We start from the raw sequence: 17,043 nt of genomic DNA, 5'->3' as shown, positions 1-17,043 counted from the left end.
GGCAAAAAGGCAACTCTTCTATTTTTAAAAATTGAATGAAAAGATTAGTACTTTATAATCTCCAAAGCAGATGCTATTGTCTAAACCAACTTTACTTCAATAAATTTTGAGTTTTGACAGTTGTATATGCCCACAAGTCATCACCACAATCAAGATACAGAACATTTCCATCATCCACAGAAGATTCCTTTTACCCTTTTACATCCCTCCATCCCATCACACACCTCTACTTTGCTCGTTGTAGATTCATTTGCATTTCTATAAATTGAAATATGTGCTTCTTTGTCTGACTTTTTTCATTCAGATTTTGAAATGTTGATGTTTATATCCATAGTTTCTTCTTATTGCTGAGCAATAGTATATGAATTCACCTTTAATAGGCACTTTATTTCCAGTTTTTGACTGTTGTGAAGAAAGCTGCTGTAAATACCCATACAAAAGTGTTTGTAGGACATACCTTTTTATTTCTCCTAGGTCTCAATATATTTGTGGTTCATCCTTCCCATTCACTTACTTTCAACAAATTTTATCTTCATACTTCAAGTGTATTTCTCAAAGACATCATATAATTGGATTTCTTTTTACGAGTTCTGTTAATCCCTCTACCTTTCATTTGGAGAGTTTAGTCCATTAAAATATACTGTAAGTATTGGTATGGTTGGATTTAGATATGTTGCGTTCTATTTGTATGTCTTCTCTAGGTCATACTCATCTTTTTCCTATTTTTCTGCTTCCTTTTGGATTATTACTATTTTGAGAATCCTATTTTAATGTATCTGTCTCTGGGAATTGTGTTGTATATACTTAACTTTTCATTCTATTAGAATCAACATAACACTACCTCACATAAAAGGACTAAAATATATCTTAAATCTTTTTAATAGTTTACTTTGAATTAATATAGTACCATTTCATGTAAAATGTAAAATCCTGGCAGCTATGAAGGTCCATTTATTCCCTCACACACAGAGAAATACACAGTCTCTTATGTTATAAGACCCAATAAAAAAAAAAAAAACGGGCAGAAGAGTTAAATAAACACTTCCCAAAGAAGACATACAGATGATCCAAAGGCATATGAAAAAATGTTCAACATCACTTATCATCAGGGAAATGAAAATCAAAACTACAATGAGATGCCACTTCACACCTGTGAGATGACCCATTATTTTAAAAGAGAAAAAATAAAAACAACAAATGTTGGTGAAGGTGTGGAGGGAAAAGGAACCCTTGTACAATGTTAGCAGGAATGTCGACTGATCCAGCCCAATGGAAAACAGGAGGGAGGTTTCTGAAAATATTAAAAATAGATCTACCTTATGACCCAGCAATTCCACTCTGAGGTCTCTATCCGAAGAATACAAAATCACTAATTTAAAGAGACATATGCACTGTTATGTTCGTTACAGCACTATTTACTGCAACCAAATTATGGAAACAACCTAAATGCCCATCGACAGAGAAGTGGATTGGCATGTGTGTAAATACACAGTGGGATACTACTCCGCTATATTTTAAAAAAGCATGAAGTCTTCCCATTTGCAACAACATGTATGGAACTGGAGGGCATTATATTCAGTGAAAAACAAATTATTTTCAGGAGAAAAACAAATGCCAAATGATTTCACTCCTATATAGGATATAGAGGGAGAAAAAAAAAATGAATTATCAAAACAAAATAACACCAAATTGACAAACCAAAACCAACACTAGAAATATGACTTCAAAATAGAGGCTGTTAGAAGCTGTACTTCCATGCTGCTACATTGCTGATAGAGTGCACAACGATGCAACCCTTGTGAAGAGGAATTAGCAGTCTCTCACAAAACTACAACTGCATTTACTTTTGATTCACCACTCCCACTCTTAGGAACCAGATACCCTAAGGTACATCTTCAACAATTCAAAAAGTACATTCTTTTGTTGTTTGGTGTATGTTTTAGGATTTCTTGTTTGTTTCAGTGTCTTTTATTAACCTTGTGATACTCTACCTGGCTCCCCATAGGTCATATCTTTCTTGGTCTTTCCTACTTAAGTTTTCACCTCAGAATGAAAACAAGATCTTTCTCTATGCTTTAGGCAATAAGGAAGCAAAACTCCTTGGCCTGCTTCTCAGGGTCATGCCAACAGATTTAATACCTTCTCTGAGCCACTTCCTTCTTCATTCAAATTTCTCTTAAATAACCCACTTCCCTGCTCTTTTCCCCCACAATAGTGCCTGGGAAAACACTTTACCCCATCAGCTTTTAAAGTTGAACTTTTTTATTTATAGAATATGTTAATTAGTTTGCACAGAGAGGACTTTTCAATACCATCTAGATCTCCTGTTTCCCAAGACCAACTATTATTCAGACTTTGATCTATCTTCATTGTAGTAACCAACCTCTTATGCATGTGGGTTGCGCTTCTTTTTCCATTAAGAGCTGAAACCCGTAGACAAAATGTATCTTATTACAACTTGAGTCAAATACTGGATTGAAGAGAAAAATCTTACTAAAAAAAAAAAAAAAAAAGGAAGGAAAGAGAAAGGGAGAGAGAGAGAGGAGGGAAATGGGAGGAGTGGGGAAAGTGGGAAAAGCCGCTTTTGGTGATTAAGATGGTCACATATAGACAGCTGGGAAGCAGCTTTCTAGTCTTTCATCCTTATAGTTGTGTGATGTTTTCAAGTCGACAAAATACCTTCTGGTATGGCAGTCTTATACTCCAGGATAGGGATTATTGCCTATGCTAGGTACTATTATCATTTCTGCTTTGCAATTGGAGAATTTGAGTTCCGCGAGATGAAGTGACTGGCCTAAGGTCACAGAAGAAAAAAGTGGTGGCTGACTAGAATTAGTTTATTCTGGGCAGTGCCCCCTTAAAAACACACATCCCTGAGAAAATGAGATTTTGTAAAGATTACTCTCTTAGCCAAAGGAATTGCTCTGAAAACTTTTTTCTTAATTTACCTGTTTACTGAGGGCAGAAAAAAATGCATTGAAATTAGATTGGGACCTGGCTCAGAGTTAGGGGTTCCCTGGTTCATCACTCATGATATGAACTATCCATTGTGGATTATTAGTTTTAATTCCTTAGTTAGTAGTCAAGTCTTTTCTAGCCCACTTAAGACTGCATCAACTTGATGAGAGCCAGGTGGAAGGACACCCTCTACCAGAGTCCACTCTGAGCTGAGAGGCCTGCTTTGAGCTTTGCTGGCGGGTCTACCAAGCTCCTCTTCCTCCTACCAGTCACTGCACACCCCCTCCAGAAAAGGAAAGCATGTATGGGAAGGCTGTACGGCTGTTACGGCAATTTCCCAGAGAAACCAGACGACACTCAGGGAGGTGGAGAGAGATTTAATTGTCACACCAGCAGGTTGAGTGGGGTAGCTCCCTAAAGTCTGAGCTCCAAAATGCAGGAAATGGTAATGATTTATACAGTATGTATTTGGAAGCTTGTTACACCAGCCATCACAGACTTTATTGTTTGGCAAGGGGGATCTATGTAGTCATAGCTACTACTGTGGGCAAGCAGCATACTGCAAGAACTTTCCGCTCCAGCAAGCAGCAAACTTAGCAACTTCCTGATTCACTGAGACATAGGGCATCGCATATAAGCTAATACTTTGGCACCCCTTCAAACAAATTTTAAAATACTTATTCAACTATTGTTTAGGGCCCCAAATCTGCAAAGAGAAAGGGAAAGAAAGGGTGTGCTCACTCTTTTCTGCCAGTCTTGAAATTTCCCTAAGCAAAACCAAGCCTGACAATAATGGAACCCACCCTTCTCAGAAGCAAGTCTAGCCACTCTCTGTTGTTACACAAGCATGTTCTTCGGGGAGTCTCACCCTTCAACCCCACAGCTTACCAATCCTAACTTTCTTTCCTTACCCTGCTTTAACCTTCTTGCTATTTCTCTGACACATCAAGTACATTCCCCCTTCAATACCTTTAAATGTGTGTTCCTCTACAAGGAACACAAATGTTTTCATGACTCTCTCCTTTACTTTGTTCATGTTTCTGCTCAGCTGTCACCTTCTTAGACAATACTTCTGGCCAGCCATGCTAAAAATTAGCACACACCTTGATTGTGCAATATTTTTCTTCATAGTAGGCGTCATCTGAATATGTCTATTTTTTTCTTCTGTTCTATTGTTGTGAAAGCAGAGAATTTTTCTCTTTCACAGTTGATTCCACTCACTGCCTGGCTCATGGAAGACACTAAAGAAGTAATTGTTTGAGTGACAAGTGACCGGTGGGGAAATAAGTGAATAAGTGAATAAACGAATGAACTCTTCTCCCTAGAAAAGTTCTGGGAAATAAATTTTCTGTACCTCATAAATTTTCTCTACAGTTTTAGTGATGCTTTAACCTCTCATGTAGACTAGATCCCCAAGGATCTGGCCACCACTTTGGTCAGTCCCACACTCACTTCTCTGCAGAATCCACACCCTACCACCTCCTTTCATGAACTTCTGCTTTTCACAAGACCAAGCATCACCTCCAAAATGAGGCAAATGAGCTCAGAAAAATAGGCTGGACTGCCCCTGATGTTTTGAGCTGTTGGGGATTATCCGCATGGCATTGTTGGCTGAGTGACTCTGTGCTGTTCCTGCACAGATTGCTTCTGCTTTATCCTACTTATTAATAGCCTGTTACCACTCCTGCAGTCAGAGATTAGATTAGGTTGTGGGGACTAAGATACTATAATTCCAAGATTTGGATGGGTTCTTGACTTTCTAGGAGATCAGAAAGCTCTTTTGAAAAATCTGATAAAAATCAAAGGCCTTTCTTCTGCCTCTACCCCACCAACATACATACAGATAAAATGGTATACAGTATTAGAGGCTCCCATAACTCCTGAAGTCCATCCATGATGCCAAAGGACAGGTCACTTGAGGGCCATTTGGAAAGAAATAGTCTGGCTTGTAGGTCAGGGCCATGTGGGATGGGGAAAAGTACCATTTCCCTTGGCCACTGCTTTAGGCATTCGTGTCAAGAAAGAAATACAGTCATTCTATATACAGATATGTGTATTAAAGTGTTTATTCTTGTCATTTTAAATACATTTACATTTTGTAACCCTACTTTAGGGTTGACTTGTGGGTTTCTTTAGGCACAACTTATTACCAATCACCTAGCTTTCCTAGTTTTTCCCATTATTGTGGCCTTTCCAAAAAAAACCTCAGAGCTCAGTAAAGAAGCCACTGCTTGTGGCCACAGGGGGGCAGGGTAAGCCAAAAAAAATGGAATGTGAATTCTGCCTGCTGCTGGGCTGCAGGAAGCCAGGCCTTTCTCACTGTCAAAACCACCCAGACACTCAGACACTTAATTCTGGTGGCTTTGCTGTTTCATCACTTGGTAGGCCTATCTCATCCAGTGTACCTTGTCCTGGCCCCTTGCTGTGGGGTCTGCCCTTCACCTTCTGAAAAATGAGAAGTCTCCCCAGGTTTGGCATATTTAGTTGTATTTGTAAGGAACGCAGTACCAGGTGTCAATGTTTTCATGTGGGGGCAGGGAGAGAGGTAATTTAGGAAGGGGGACAGGGGAGGAGAAAGTAGTCATCAAGGAGTCACCAGGGGGAAAATTTTAAGAAAGGAAAGTACAGCCTTACCTTGTAAGTGCACATCATTTTATTAATGAACAAAAAGGAAGAAAATGCCATTTGTTGGACCTACTGCTTGCCATTTACAGATAATCATCTCACTTCTTATGCTTCACTATAATTATGAAACAGGTTATACCTTGCATAGGCAAAACTTTCAAGGCACAGTTCAAACCTTAGTCTTTCCACAACACCCCATTACTTTTCATAAACTCATGAATGAAACAAATGAATAAGCATAATTACTATTGTCCAAATGAAACTCACAGATACCCCAGGGGTGCTAATTAAAGCCTAATAAGGGAGGATGCAATTAAACATAACTTCCTGGGCAAGTTAGTTTGTAATTGAATTTTTTTTTAAGATTTATTTTTATTTATTTATTTATTCATACAAGAAGTGGGGTACAGGCCAGAGGTGCTGGGGTGGAAGGTGAAAAGATTCATCAGAGACAGAGTGGGGACCAGAACAGATGGTTCTACTGAAATACACTGCGGAGGGGAGCAGCAGGTAAGAGAGAAGTGGTCTGCTGTGCCGTGTGGGTCAGCTCCCTGGCCAGGGATGGAACTCATGCTGCAGTGGCTGACAATAGCTTGATAGTGCTGACTTTAACCCCTATGCCACCAGGAAGGCCCCTGAATTGAATTTGGGGGGGCGGTGCAGGCCATGAATTGACAGAGTAATAAAAGCACTAAGGAAGGAAGGAAGTCATGTGGCAAGGAGACTAATTTAGTTGAAGCAGAAGAGTTACAGGGGAAAGCAATGAGAGCTGGAAAGGAGAGAACAATTGTTTAACTCAGCAGGGATTGCTAAAGATCAGCTATATAAGTTTATAAACACAGAAGTGGGGGTAGTTATAAAGTACCTGAACAGAATTTGGGAGGAATTATATGAACTATCGCAGAAGAAAAGATGGATGGGGTACTGGAGGATAATGATAGTACCAAGTGGCACAGGATGAGAGAAGGGAATAAATATGACAGAGGAAGAAGCATGTGCCTCCTTTAGCAAAGGAGGGAGATAATAAAAACATGTTTTAGAAAAGTTGCCTGGTAGTAGTACATCAGGAGTACTGGAGAGGAATGAATGAAATAGTTAGCAATGAGCCCTCAGAACTCTTCATAGAAGACCAGTCAAAGTGAAATGCATCTGGAGCCCCTTTTCAGCCACAGTCATTAAATAGGACATAAAGTCATTCATCTAAGTCTCACCACACCTCCCCTGTGTGGGTACCAACATGTTGAACTGAAGCTCTTTGTTCCCCTGGAGAGTCTGCCACCTCTGCAGACTTGTCCTCAGGAATGTACTAGAAATAAACCAGCCTTCTCCCTGGGGTCTATGAGTCATAAACAAACGTTAATTCATTGGAGCAACTGGCTTTTCTTAGGCCCTTTGTTAAGGTATTTGAGAGAGTCCCTCATGGTAAGGTGAAGAAATTTGGGTTACTTTAAGTTTCTTTCCAACTATTGCCTAATTTCCTCTCTGTTCATCTTCCACTACCTTATTTTTGGTTTTTACGACAACCTTAACTGCAAACCCATACCCCAAATCCAGCGCTAGCACAGCAACTGTTCATTACCCCATGAGTCCAGTTCCATTCATTCAGTTTTGGATGAAATCACACTCCATCAGATCATCCCTGTCTTCTAAGCTGCTAATCACATGTGTGAGATATAATAAGCCAGTAAACAAACTTGTATAATTTATGTCCGAGGGTGGAACCCAGGAATACATATTTTTTTCTTTTATAGTCTTTTTAAGATTTTTTTTTTTGGTAACAGAGAGAACTAATAATTGAGTGTTTTCAATGTAAAACAACGTAAAGCTGAAATTCCCCCTTGTTAACTACATATTCAACTTGCATTGTTGTAGAATTGTGTGGTAGTTTTGCACCCTAGAATTTTTTTAAATATAGAAAATACATAGTTACAATGTGATTCAAATACTATAGAAGTATGAGTAAGAAAAATGGAAGATATCTCAAACCTCTGCCCCATTACCACTTCTGCTCACTGTTAACAGTTTGGTGGTATCCTTCCAGACTTTGCAAAATGTGTTTACATGCATATGTACATCCTTAAGCCAAAAGTCTTATTTTTATATAAATGGGCTCATACTATATACATCTGTTATACAATTCCTTTCACTCACTTATTCTCTTAGCTTTCCCTGTCAGTACATTGACTTTTGACAACAGTTACATAATATTCAATAGTATGAGAACACTTTAATTTATTTCAACAATCTCCTACTTGATGGATATTGGAATTGCCTCCCATTTGAGGTTTTTATTAGTTGTAATTACAACAAGGCTATACTGACCATCTTTGAATAGTCTCTTTGTGTACTATCCAGGAATGTCTCTAAGCTAGATAGCTAGGAAATTTATAAGTGGGGAGAAAAAAATGAGTGCATTTAAAATTTTATACTTTTCAAAATTTGCAATTCAAGAATTAAACACTTGAACTACTGTTTCCCTTTCTTTTCAGAGAGTTGTATCCTGGGGACTGACATTGACCTTCAGACTATAGACAGTGATATTGTCAGCATGGAGATTTTCTTCAAAGCCTGGTTACAAAACAATGGAACAGACCAAGAGCACATCCATCTTCTTCTCCCTTCACAGTGTTTTGACAACATTACAAGAACCAGAGATAATCCAAGTACACCTCTCCCACCCCTCACCCCACCCCCAAAAAAAGATATGCTATAGAGGCTATAATTATCCTAGTCTGGGATTAGGTCTCTAGATTGGTGAGTCATCAGAATAGAGTGGTTGAGGTTTAGGGATTGGAGTACGATCTGATGAGGTGATCCAGTGTAAACATGAAGAGTAAGAAAAGAATTTCGAAAGAGTGACCACAGTTAGAAAATGAAATTTTATTAAACCCAGGCAGCAAGGGCCAGTTAGTCTGGGGTAAAGACTTTGACATCACAATAATAGGGCATCCACTATAACGCATGAGACACAAGGAATCATAGGATAGTGCCTCATTATCTGCAATTTCATTTTCCAGTTTCAGTTACCCAGGGTCAAATGTGGTTTGCAAATATTACATACAGTAAGGTATTTTGAAAGAGAGATACCACATTCACAAAACTTATAATATATTGTTACAATTTACTGTTTTATTTTAATTATCATTAATCATAAATGAACTTTATTATGGCTATGTCTGTATAGGAAATGCAATGCGTATAGGGTTTGCACTACTCACAGCTTTATGTATCTGCTGGAGTGTTGGAATGTATCACCTATGAATCTAGGAGACTAATGTATATTTTTTCCAATGTTTTCAATTTATTACACAGTAGATATTGTTGACATTATTATTAGAGGCATACTGTCCTCAAAAGCATGAACAGGGCCTGTGGGGACAGGAAAAGAACAAAGATCAAATAGAAGTCTTTTGGCTAGGGACACACAAAACTGAGGGCAACTGAAGCAATTACAGAGGCGCATCTCAGGAAGGACAATGGGTGACCCCAAACCAAGTTCACAAAGCAGAGTCTAGCAATTACTGAAACCAAGAGATGAATCTGATGTTTCAGACATTCCAGCAAGGCTCTCGATATTGCCCTGACTGGCAGTAATACTTCATTCCAAGTCCCACTAGATTATAGGGATAAGGCTATTTCTACTCTCCCATTCCCTGAAGGTTAACTCAGGATCTGGAGTTCAGAACAGGCCTGTAAGTGGGTCTATCAGCATACTCAGCCATACTAAGCTTGGGAAAGATGACTCTTTAGGCCCCAGCCTCAAAAGTAGAGGAGCAAGGTAATCCTTCCCTTTAGTGATATGAGTTCACTTAGGAAAGTGGGTACATACCCTGATCCCTAAAAGAGGAGACATCCCTTGTAGCTTTCTTTCAAGGCATAACTATCTGGTCTTTAACTCACCCACCCAGCCCTATTTTAATCTAGGGCCTTATACCTTTGACAGCCTCCCGTGATTTCGTATATAAAATCTTTTGAGAACCTCCTTTCTGTCCCTTTTGCCAAAGCCAATAGCACCAATTTCTCTCTGTCCACATTGCTTGGAGTCCACTTCTCATCTGTTTTTCTGGCATTATCATCTTCAGGCAGCACCATAAAACAGGAGCTTCCATCACATCACTGGATCTAAAATGTTACCAATTATAGGACCCTCCAGTGTTTTATCTCGCTAAGAAAGAAAAACACTGCCAATTAAATATGACGCTTTCTTATCACTTAGAAATAGTATTTTACTCATATTAAAAGAGTTCTTTTAAGTTAAAGTAGTAAGAAAAGATTAAGAGTGTCTTCCTGGCCAATGAAATCATAAGACATATAAAGAGATGTTAGTATGTGGAAGGCGGGGGTGGGGGAGTCTTAAAATCCATTAATGGTATTTAAAGACTCAAAAACTTAGAACTAAACATTTTTCCAGGGATGCACAGAATATTAATAGCAGAACCAATATTTGAAACCAAGCAACTCTAAAACCCACTGTTAACACTTCGGAGTAGAAATTTATATAGTATTTCCTGCATTTGACTATACTCAGTCCAGACCTCACTCTTCAATCTCAGATCTATCTTCCTCCAGAACTAGGGCCCTGCCTCACACCTGGCAATTCTGAACAAAGAATCTGTGTCACGCTGTGTCACATCTTATTAGGAGGACTGGGGAAGAGGGGACCTCAAAAGTCAGGAATTCCTGCAACCAGCCTTTCTTCCATTGCCGCCTTTGCACATGTTTCTGTTGAGAAATGTTGTGCTCTGTCTGACGTCTGTGGCTTTCAGCACCAGGGTCAGAGCCAGAATGTTTACCTGCAATCATTTTTAGAAATCTGCAGGTTCTTGGGGTTCATAGTAGAACTTAGATCTAGAGTCATCACCTCTTCCACTGGGGAGAGCTTCACTGGAATCAGGTACTTAGGCTTCTGCAGAAAACAGGCCCCTTCTGGGGTGGGTATGAACCACCTGTGACCATAAAGACCACACAGTAGATATCCATTGTTTAAAAAACTGATGTATTGCTACATGTGTGGTTTTCTGTAAATGTGGCTCACTACAAACAATGAAGCAAAAGAAATCCCCCAATCTTTCCCACTATAGGACCTTTTGAGAACTGTTCCTCAGATATTAACTTGGACTCTCCTTACAAATTTCTCCACTCCTCGCCACCTGCTCTGTAGCTGCCAGAGGGCCGTATCCCCTATCTGTAGGTGCTTCCCACACAGGTCCCCTTCTGAGGGACAGAGTGTTCAGTAATCTTCAGGTGAGTGTCTTTTTTCACTGCTTAGATTTGGGGCTTGCCTCCCTCTGTACCTGATCAGGTTTTGGGCAGTGAGAAGCATACCTGATCCTAGACTCACACTCTGCTAAAAGAGCTTTCCTAGAGAACAACATGAGTTGTTCTTAGCTCTGGCTACAGTAGGAATCACATGCAGAGTATTTTAAATTCTTGTTCCATCACTGGGATCTCTAATTTCATTGATGTGAGGTAGGACCCACCCACATATTAGCATGTTTTCAAAATTCCCTAGGGGATTTTACTGCTGTCACACTTGAGAACCTTGGCCAGAGGGACATAGTTGTGTAGTCCTAATGCCCAGAACTCAAAAATGAAGAAGTGGGGCACAGAGAAAATGAGGGGAAGCTGGACTTTTAGGCAAAGTCCCTCCTACTGACATCCTGAGCTCTGACACACACAAGGCTAGGAACTGTCTCACCCAGAATTATTGTCTAGGTCTGAGTTTTTCACCCATGAGGACCTGCTGGATCTGACTTCTATTTTTTTCTCTAGATTATTTCTGCTTTTGTTTTTACCTCATGTTGCAGTTTGTATAGTCCTTTCATATATCACTATCTCCAGCTACTAGCTGCCTCACAAGTATTTGACATTCATATATTCATAAAGTTTGTTTGCAATATTCAAACCAGTACACATCAAAAGTTCATTTAAAAAGTTTGTAATGTCAGGGACTCAACCCCCGTGCGATCGAACGTTGCACAGTGTGGCATATATCTCTGGTGCAGAAGCTTAGCGCAGAAAAGTATATAATCAAACCTAGTTGAAGCCCCCCTCAGAACTACTGTAGGGTTCCACCATGATGCTCCAAAGACTCTATGGTTTGGTTTCTTTGGAGAAGTGAAAAATAAACTATTTCAGGAACTTATTCCTCCCTTCCCCCCAAATGTCCCTAGAAGAGTCCACAAAGAAGCTAGCTGTCAGCTGACTGACTTCTGCTTTCCTGCTCTTCCTTCTAACCTGTAGTCTTGCTAAAACCTAGCCACAGGGAAGCAGCAGAGGCATGATTCCCCTCTGTGCTTGCCAAAGGGCCTCAGAATATTGTACTGCTAGCTACCTCCTCCACAGAGGTCACACAGTCCTCCCAGAATGGGATCACAAACCAGATCTCTTACTGTGAGGCAGCTGATCAGCCAACCCTGAGGTCAGGAAGTAAAAACCATGTTGGACCCCCCAAAAAAGTTAACAGTTGATAAAGCAACACTGTAGTCCAGACCTGCTCTGCTTTCCCAAACCAATCATACTTTTCCCTCTCCCCTGCCTCTTCACAACCTTAATTTGCTAGTGGAGGTTGAATGAATGGCAGATGTTGCATTTTAATCACATAGCCTCAGGTAACTTATGACAAACAATCCCTCCCTAATCTTATTTGTATTGCAGTGTGCCTGAAATGTGATATCCAAGAGCGATTTCTCAGCCCTTCCCTGCTCCCTGGCACAGCTGATGGCTCCTTGAGAATGGATGACCCCAAAGGAGACTTCAGCACACTCTACCAGATGGCCTCCCAGTCATCAGCCTGTCGCTACAAGCTCCGGGTAGTCAAGTATGGTCCACTGAATTACATCCTCTCTGTACAAATGCTTATTCTTATGGGTTCTGACTAGACAGTCCAGAGGTCCTCCACCCACAAAAACCAGGAGGGCAGAACTCAATTCCAAAGCGGTTACAGGAATAAGCATAAAAGAACAAGGTCAGATTGGTTCATGTGGAGACAGGGGAGCAGATGGTGTAAGGTGTGCTTCAGTAGGACATTCTGAGGTCTGAGTGAGGATTGGAAATCCAGAAGGTCTCTGAATGCAGAGAAAAAGAAGAGCAGCCCAAAAATGGTGTTTCACCTTTATTATGAACACTGACTTAACAAAAATTCAGTACATGTTTATTGAATAGCTACTGTCTTTTGGCACCAGGAGAGAGATCTGACCTTCAAGGTACAAGTAGTTTATAGAATCTACCCTCCTCAACCACCCCCCACTTCTAAGGTAGAATTCTCAATGATGGCAAACACCATTTGTACTGCTACCTAATTTCTATCACAGTGCCCATGCACAAGTATCTGAGTAAGGTCAGAAGGGAACCTTCTTAAATGCATCCTCTTTTTAAAGGCATTCTTTGTTAGCACCTTACCACAAAAGCAACCGCTTTGGAATGTAGATGGTTAGCATTCTGTTGTGTAATATGCTTGTTGCAGCAGAAACGATAGAATAGAAAGAGCACAGAAGAAAATCCATCAGTCTTAAGCCCTTGTGATGACTGCTTCCTTTATTGATTAACAGCCTTTGAGAATTTGCTGTGAGCTAAGTACCTTGCTAGATGCAGACCATATTAGGGTGAATAAGGCCCAAGCCCTAATCTAAAGAATTTCACAATAGGGTCTTAAACTGAATTTAAGTAGATCTGGGTGGAGGCTTTAGATATTACTAAGGAGCTTTTCACTGCCACTGTCTTTCCAGAGCTCTAAAATCCAGTGGGGTCTGTGAGTCATTGACATATGGACTCCCATTCATCCTCAGCCCCACCAGCTGTTGGCAGCTGGACTGGGATGAGCTGGAGACAAATCAGCAGCATTTCCATGCTTTGTGTCACAGCCTACGGGTGAGTATCCATGGCCCCAGTGAGGAAGAGGAAGTGTTCAAGTCCCTACCACAGAGATGCAGCCATCTTAATCCCAACCTTACCAAAAACTTATTCCAATACTCAAGAGGAATTTCTTACATGTAGATTAAAATATTACAGCTTTTGGAGTATAATGGACCAGGAGAGAAAATAATAAGAATAATGAACAGCCATATATCAGAGACATTTTGTGGGGGTGGAGTGGGGAATGGGATCAAAAATGGGGGTGGGGGGAGGGAAGTGCACAGGACTATGGTGATGGCACACAGGTAACTCAGTGATGGGAAACCCACGGGGATTACAATTGAGATGAAAAAAAAATGTACAAAATGATGTAAAAATAAACTTATATTATCAAAAATATATATTACTGCTTTTGTCGGTATCATGCAGTAAAGAATAATTCTTGAATTCAAGTATATGATACTAACCTTGAAAATCCTTTTTTTGTACACTTAAATGGCAGCAAGAAATTTTCCTTGAGTAACTGTATTTTAAAATTTATTTTCTTTCTAATACTGTGCCAGTTGTTATAAATTTAGACAACAAGCACCTGGTCTATGCCAGACACTGCTAAGTCCTAGATGTTTAGTGGCAACATAATATGGCTTTAAGAAACGTGCTCCCTAATGGAAGAGAAATTTATGGAAAGAAGAGGCTGTAAATGTTCTGTAAGAACATCTATAGACAGTTGAGAACTTGGCAGGTGATGAGTGGCAGGAAGAACATTTCAGGTGCAGGGAAAGACATGTAAGAACCCCAGGGTTGTAAAGAACTGAGAGAAGAATCAGGAACACAAAGGCCACTGTGACTAAGTAAAGAGAACAAGCCAAAAGAACCGAAAGGTGGGGCTGGAAAAGTAAACAGAGCTCCAATTTGACTTTGTAGGTCAAGTTTGGCCTTTAAGTATGAAAAGAAATTATGTAAATAATATCATCTATTTAATTTTTTAAAGATTATTTGACCTAGGGACATGGGTGCTCTGTGTGTGTAATGTGAAGATACACATCTAAGGATGTGTGACTCTAACTCACATCATGTGCAGCGCTAAAAACCAATGTTACCTCAATAGTTAATCAATAAAATATTACTTGCCCTAAAATCCGGAAATGAACTGGCAGAGGCAAGAATGGAAAGAAAATTCCAAACTGGCAGGAGGGCACTACGGTCCTCTCGGCGAGAGGTGATGTGCTTGAACTAGAACACTGAAAGATCAGAGTATTAAACCAATTAAAGATATATTTTAGAGAAAAAGTCAGAAATTGGCAAAGGATTGGTTGTAGGAAGTGAAGAAGAGGAAAATATCCAATAACTACCTGGGCTTTGATTTGAACAACTAAGTAGATGCCATTTCCATGGAAACACTAAAAGAGCACAGTAAAATAATAATCAGAAAGCAAAATGAGGGCCCTCCCTAGTGGCACAGTGGGTTAAAGAGCAGCTCTTTAAAGCAGCACTAGCTCCATCCCGGCCAGGGAGCTGACCCACATGGCATGGCAGACCTATCGTCCCCCTCTACCCCCACCCCCACACTGCTCCCCTCAGCAGTTCACTTTGTCAATCTGCCTGTTCTGCTCCCCACTCTGTCTCTGGTGAATCCTCTCACCGCCCCTGCACCTCTGGCCTGTACCCCAGTTCTGTATAAATGAATAAATAAATCTTTTAAATTAAAAAAAAAAAAAACAACTGCAAACAAAATCCCAGAATAGGTATAACTGCTAAGTGGATATAGAAGTTTGACCTAGTAGGATGGGGCAATAGGACAGCATAGCAATGTGTCTCTTTCACTATCAAAGGCCAACTTCTTTTTTCCTGTTTCAAAGTTCACATTCCCCTTTTAGGTCCACCCACTGAGTTCCTGTTTCCTATCTGAAGAATACCCATCTCCTATCTTTGCAGAACAGAGAGGACAGAAGCCCTGACTGTTAAAGCCCAACAACGCAGAACACTATTTACGCCACCCAATTCCTCAGGCTAGCTCTCTTGAGGTGTTATCACTTGGGAGGAATTTCTCTACATTCTTATTTTACATGATATTTTAACGACATTACCATTTTTAATACACTGCTAGAGTCAGTGTAAATTTTCTGGAAAAGGAGATCCTTCAACCTAAAATTCCATTGCTGGAAATGTAGCTCCCACACCCCTCCCCCCCCAAAAAAAAGTCAGATAAGATATATGTAGATATATGAACCAGAATATCATCTCAGTACTTTTTACAATGGTATTAAAAAAAATGTTTTTGTAAAAAACTAAATGTCCTAATTTTAAAAATGGTCATAAGAACTAAAATTCAAGAAAGCAAAGAAGTATTATGTAGTCATTAAAAGATAAGGAGATAAGGGCAGGGTCCTACTGACTACACAAAAACACATGAGTAAAAATAAGGACAGGAAACAGTATTCTTTTCCTTCCTGGCTTACATATATAAGATCAGCGTCTCTCTGCCTCTGAACTCAGGGTTTAAAAATCTATATTTACTTAACAAAACTATATGGAAAACTGTGTGCCAGGTACTGTTCTAGGAACCAAAAAGACTACCCCTTCTTTATCATTCCTCTCATGGAAACTCACAAGTATGTTGTTGACCAGTCACTAATGGATACTCATGGAGGTGGGGGAGGGCTACTTAAGAGCTAGTCACTTAACCAAGTATTTTTGCATGTTTTACCACATTTAATACTCCCAGTAGAACTGTGAGAGAGAATCTTTGCTCCTATTTTTACAGAGGTAAGAAGTCATGTGACTTACCAAAGATCATACAATTACCAAAATAGCTAAGACAGAATTTGAACCTACTTGTGTTGACTACAAAATCCATGCTTTTAACTTTTTTTTGCCAAATTCCCCACTGCAGCTGTAGCCAAGTAAATGCAGGCAGCACCAGCAAGGCTGCCTCCCCCTGCACTTTACCCCTCCATACTTCTTTACTGATCTTGAATTCATTTAACCCTGCACTTTACCCCTCCATTCTTCTTTACTGATCTTGAATTCATTTAAAATAACATATAATAAATAGCTCCTCACCCACCTTGAACTGCTGATCTCTCTCTCTATGCTTGTTACACCTCATCCAAGTTGAAGACCAGTCTCCTTCTCTTGAAAAGAGAGAAATAAAATACTATCATCTTCCGGTGGAGTGAGGAATAGGATCAAAAATGGGGGGTAGGGGAGGGCGCTGGACTATGGTGATGGCACACTGGTGATTTGGTGATGGGAAGTCCACAGGGATTACAACTGAGATGGGGAAAGGCACAAAATGATGTAAAAATAAACTATTATATTATTAAAAAAAAAAAAAGCCCCTTCTCCAAGCAGTAAATACTAAGAGGTAGTGTGTAATACAAGGAAGAATTCACATGCTTCATCTCACTTCATCTCATTCATTCAAAAACACATAGTTTTTGAGTGCCTACTGTGTGCAAGCCTTTTTTTTTTTTAGTTTTATCCTTCCTGACCTCCCCTATTTATGTATGTATGTATGTATGTATGTATGTATTTATGCATACAGAACTGGGGTACAGGCCAGAGGTGCAGAGGATTCACCAGAGACAGAGTGGGAAGCAGAAC

At 39.9% G+C, this 17,043-nt stretch overlaps 1 protein-coding gene across 1 annotated transcript in view; it reads left to right on the top strand.

Moving 5' to 3' along the window:
* The window catches only part of M1AP (meiosis 1 associated protein), a 51,490-nt gene that overhangs the window by 21,973 nt on the left and 12,474 nt on the right, over nt 1–17,043 (top strand). The window contains exons 4-6 of the mRNA XM_004691367.2: nt 8,073–8,246; nt 12,241–12,403; nt 13,311–13,452. Coding sequence (XP_004691424.1) covers nt 8,073–8,246; nt 12,241–12,403; nt 13,311–13,452 — 479 coding nt within the window. The remainder of the gene's footprint in view (nt 1–8,072; nt 8,247–12,240; nt 12,404–13,310; nt 13,453–17,043) is intronic.

The sequence above is a fragment of the Condylura cristata genome, unplaced genomic scaffold (genome assembly GCF_000260355.1).
Source record: "Condylura cristata isolate star-nosed mole 26May11 unplaced genomic scaffold, ConCri1.0 scaffold00031, whole genome shotgun sequence".
NCBI lineage: Eukaryota > Metazoa > Chordata > Mammalia > Eulipotyphla > Talpidae > Condylura > Condylura cristata.
Note: the sequence above shows the minus strand (reverse complement) of the source record. Positions and strands in the feature narration are given on the sequence as shown.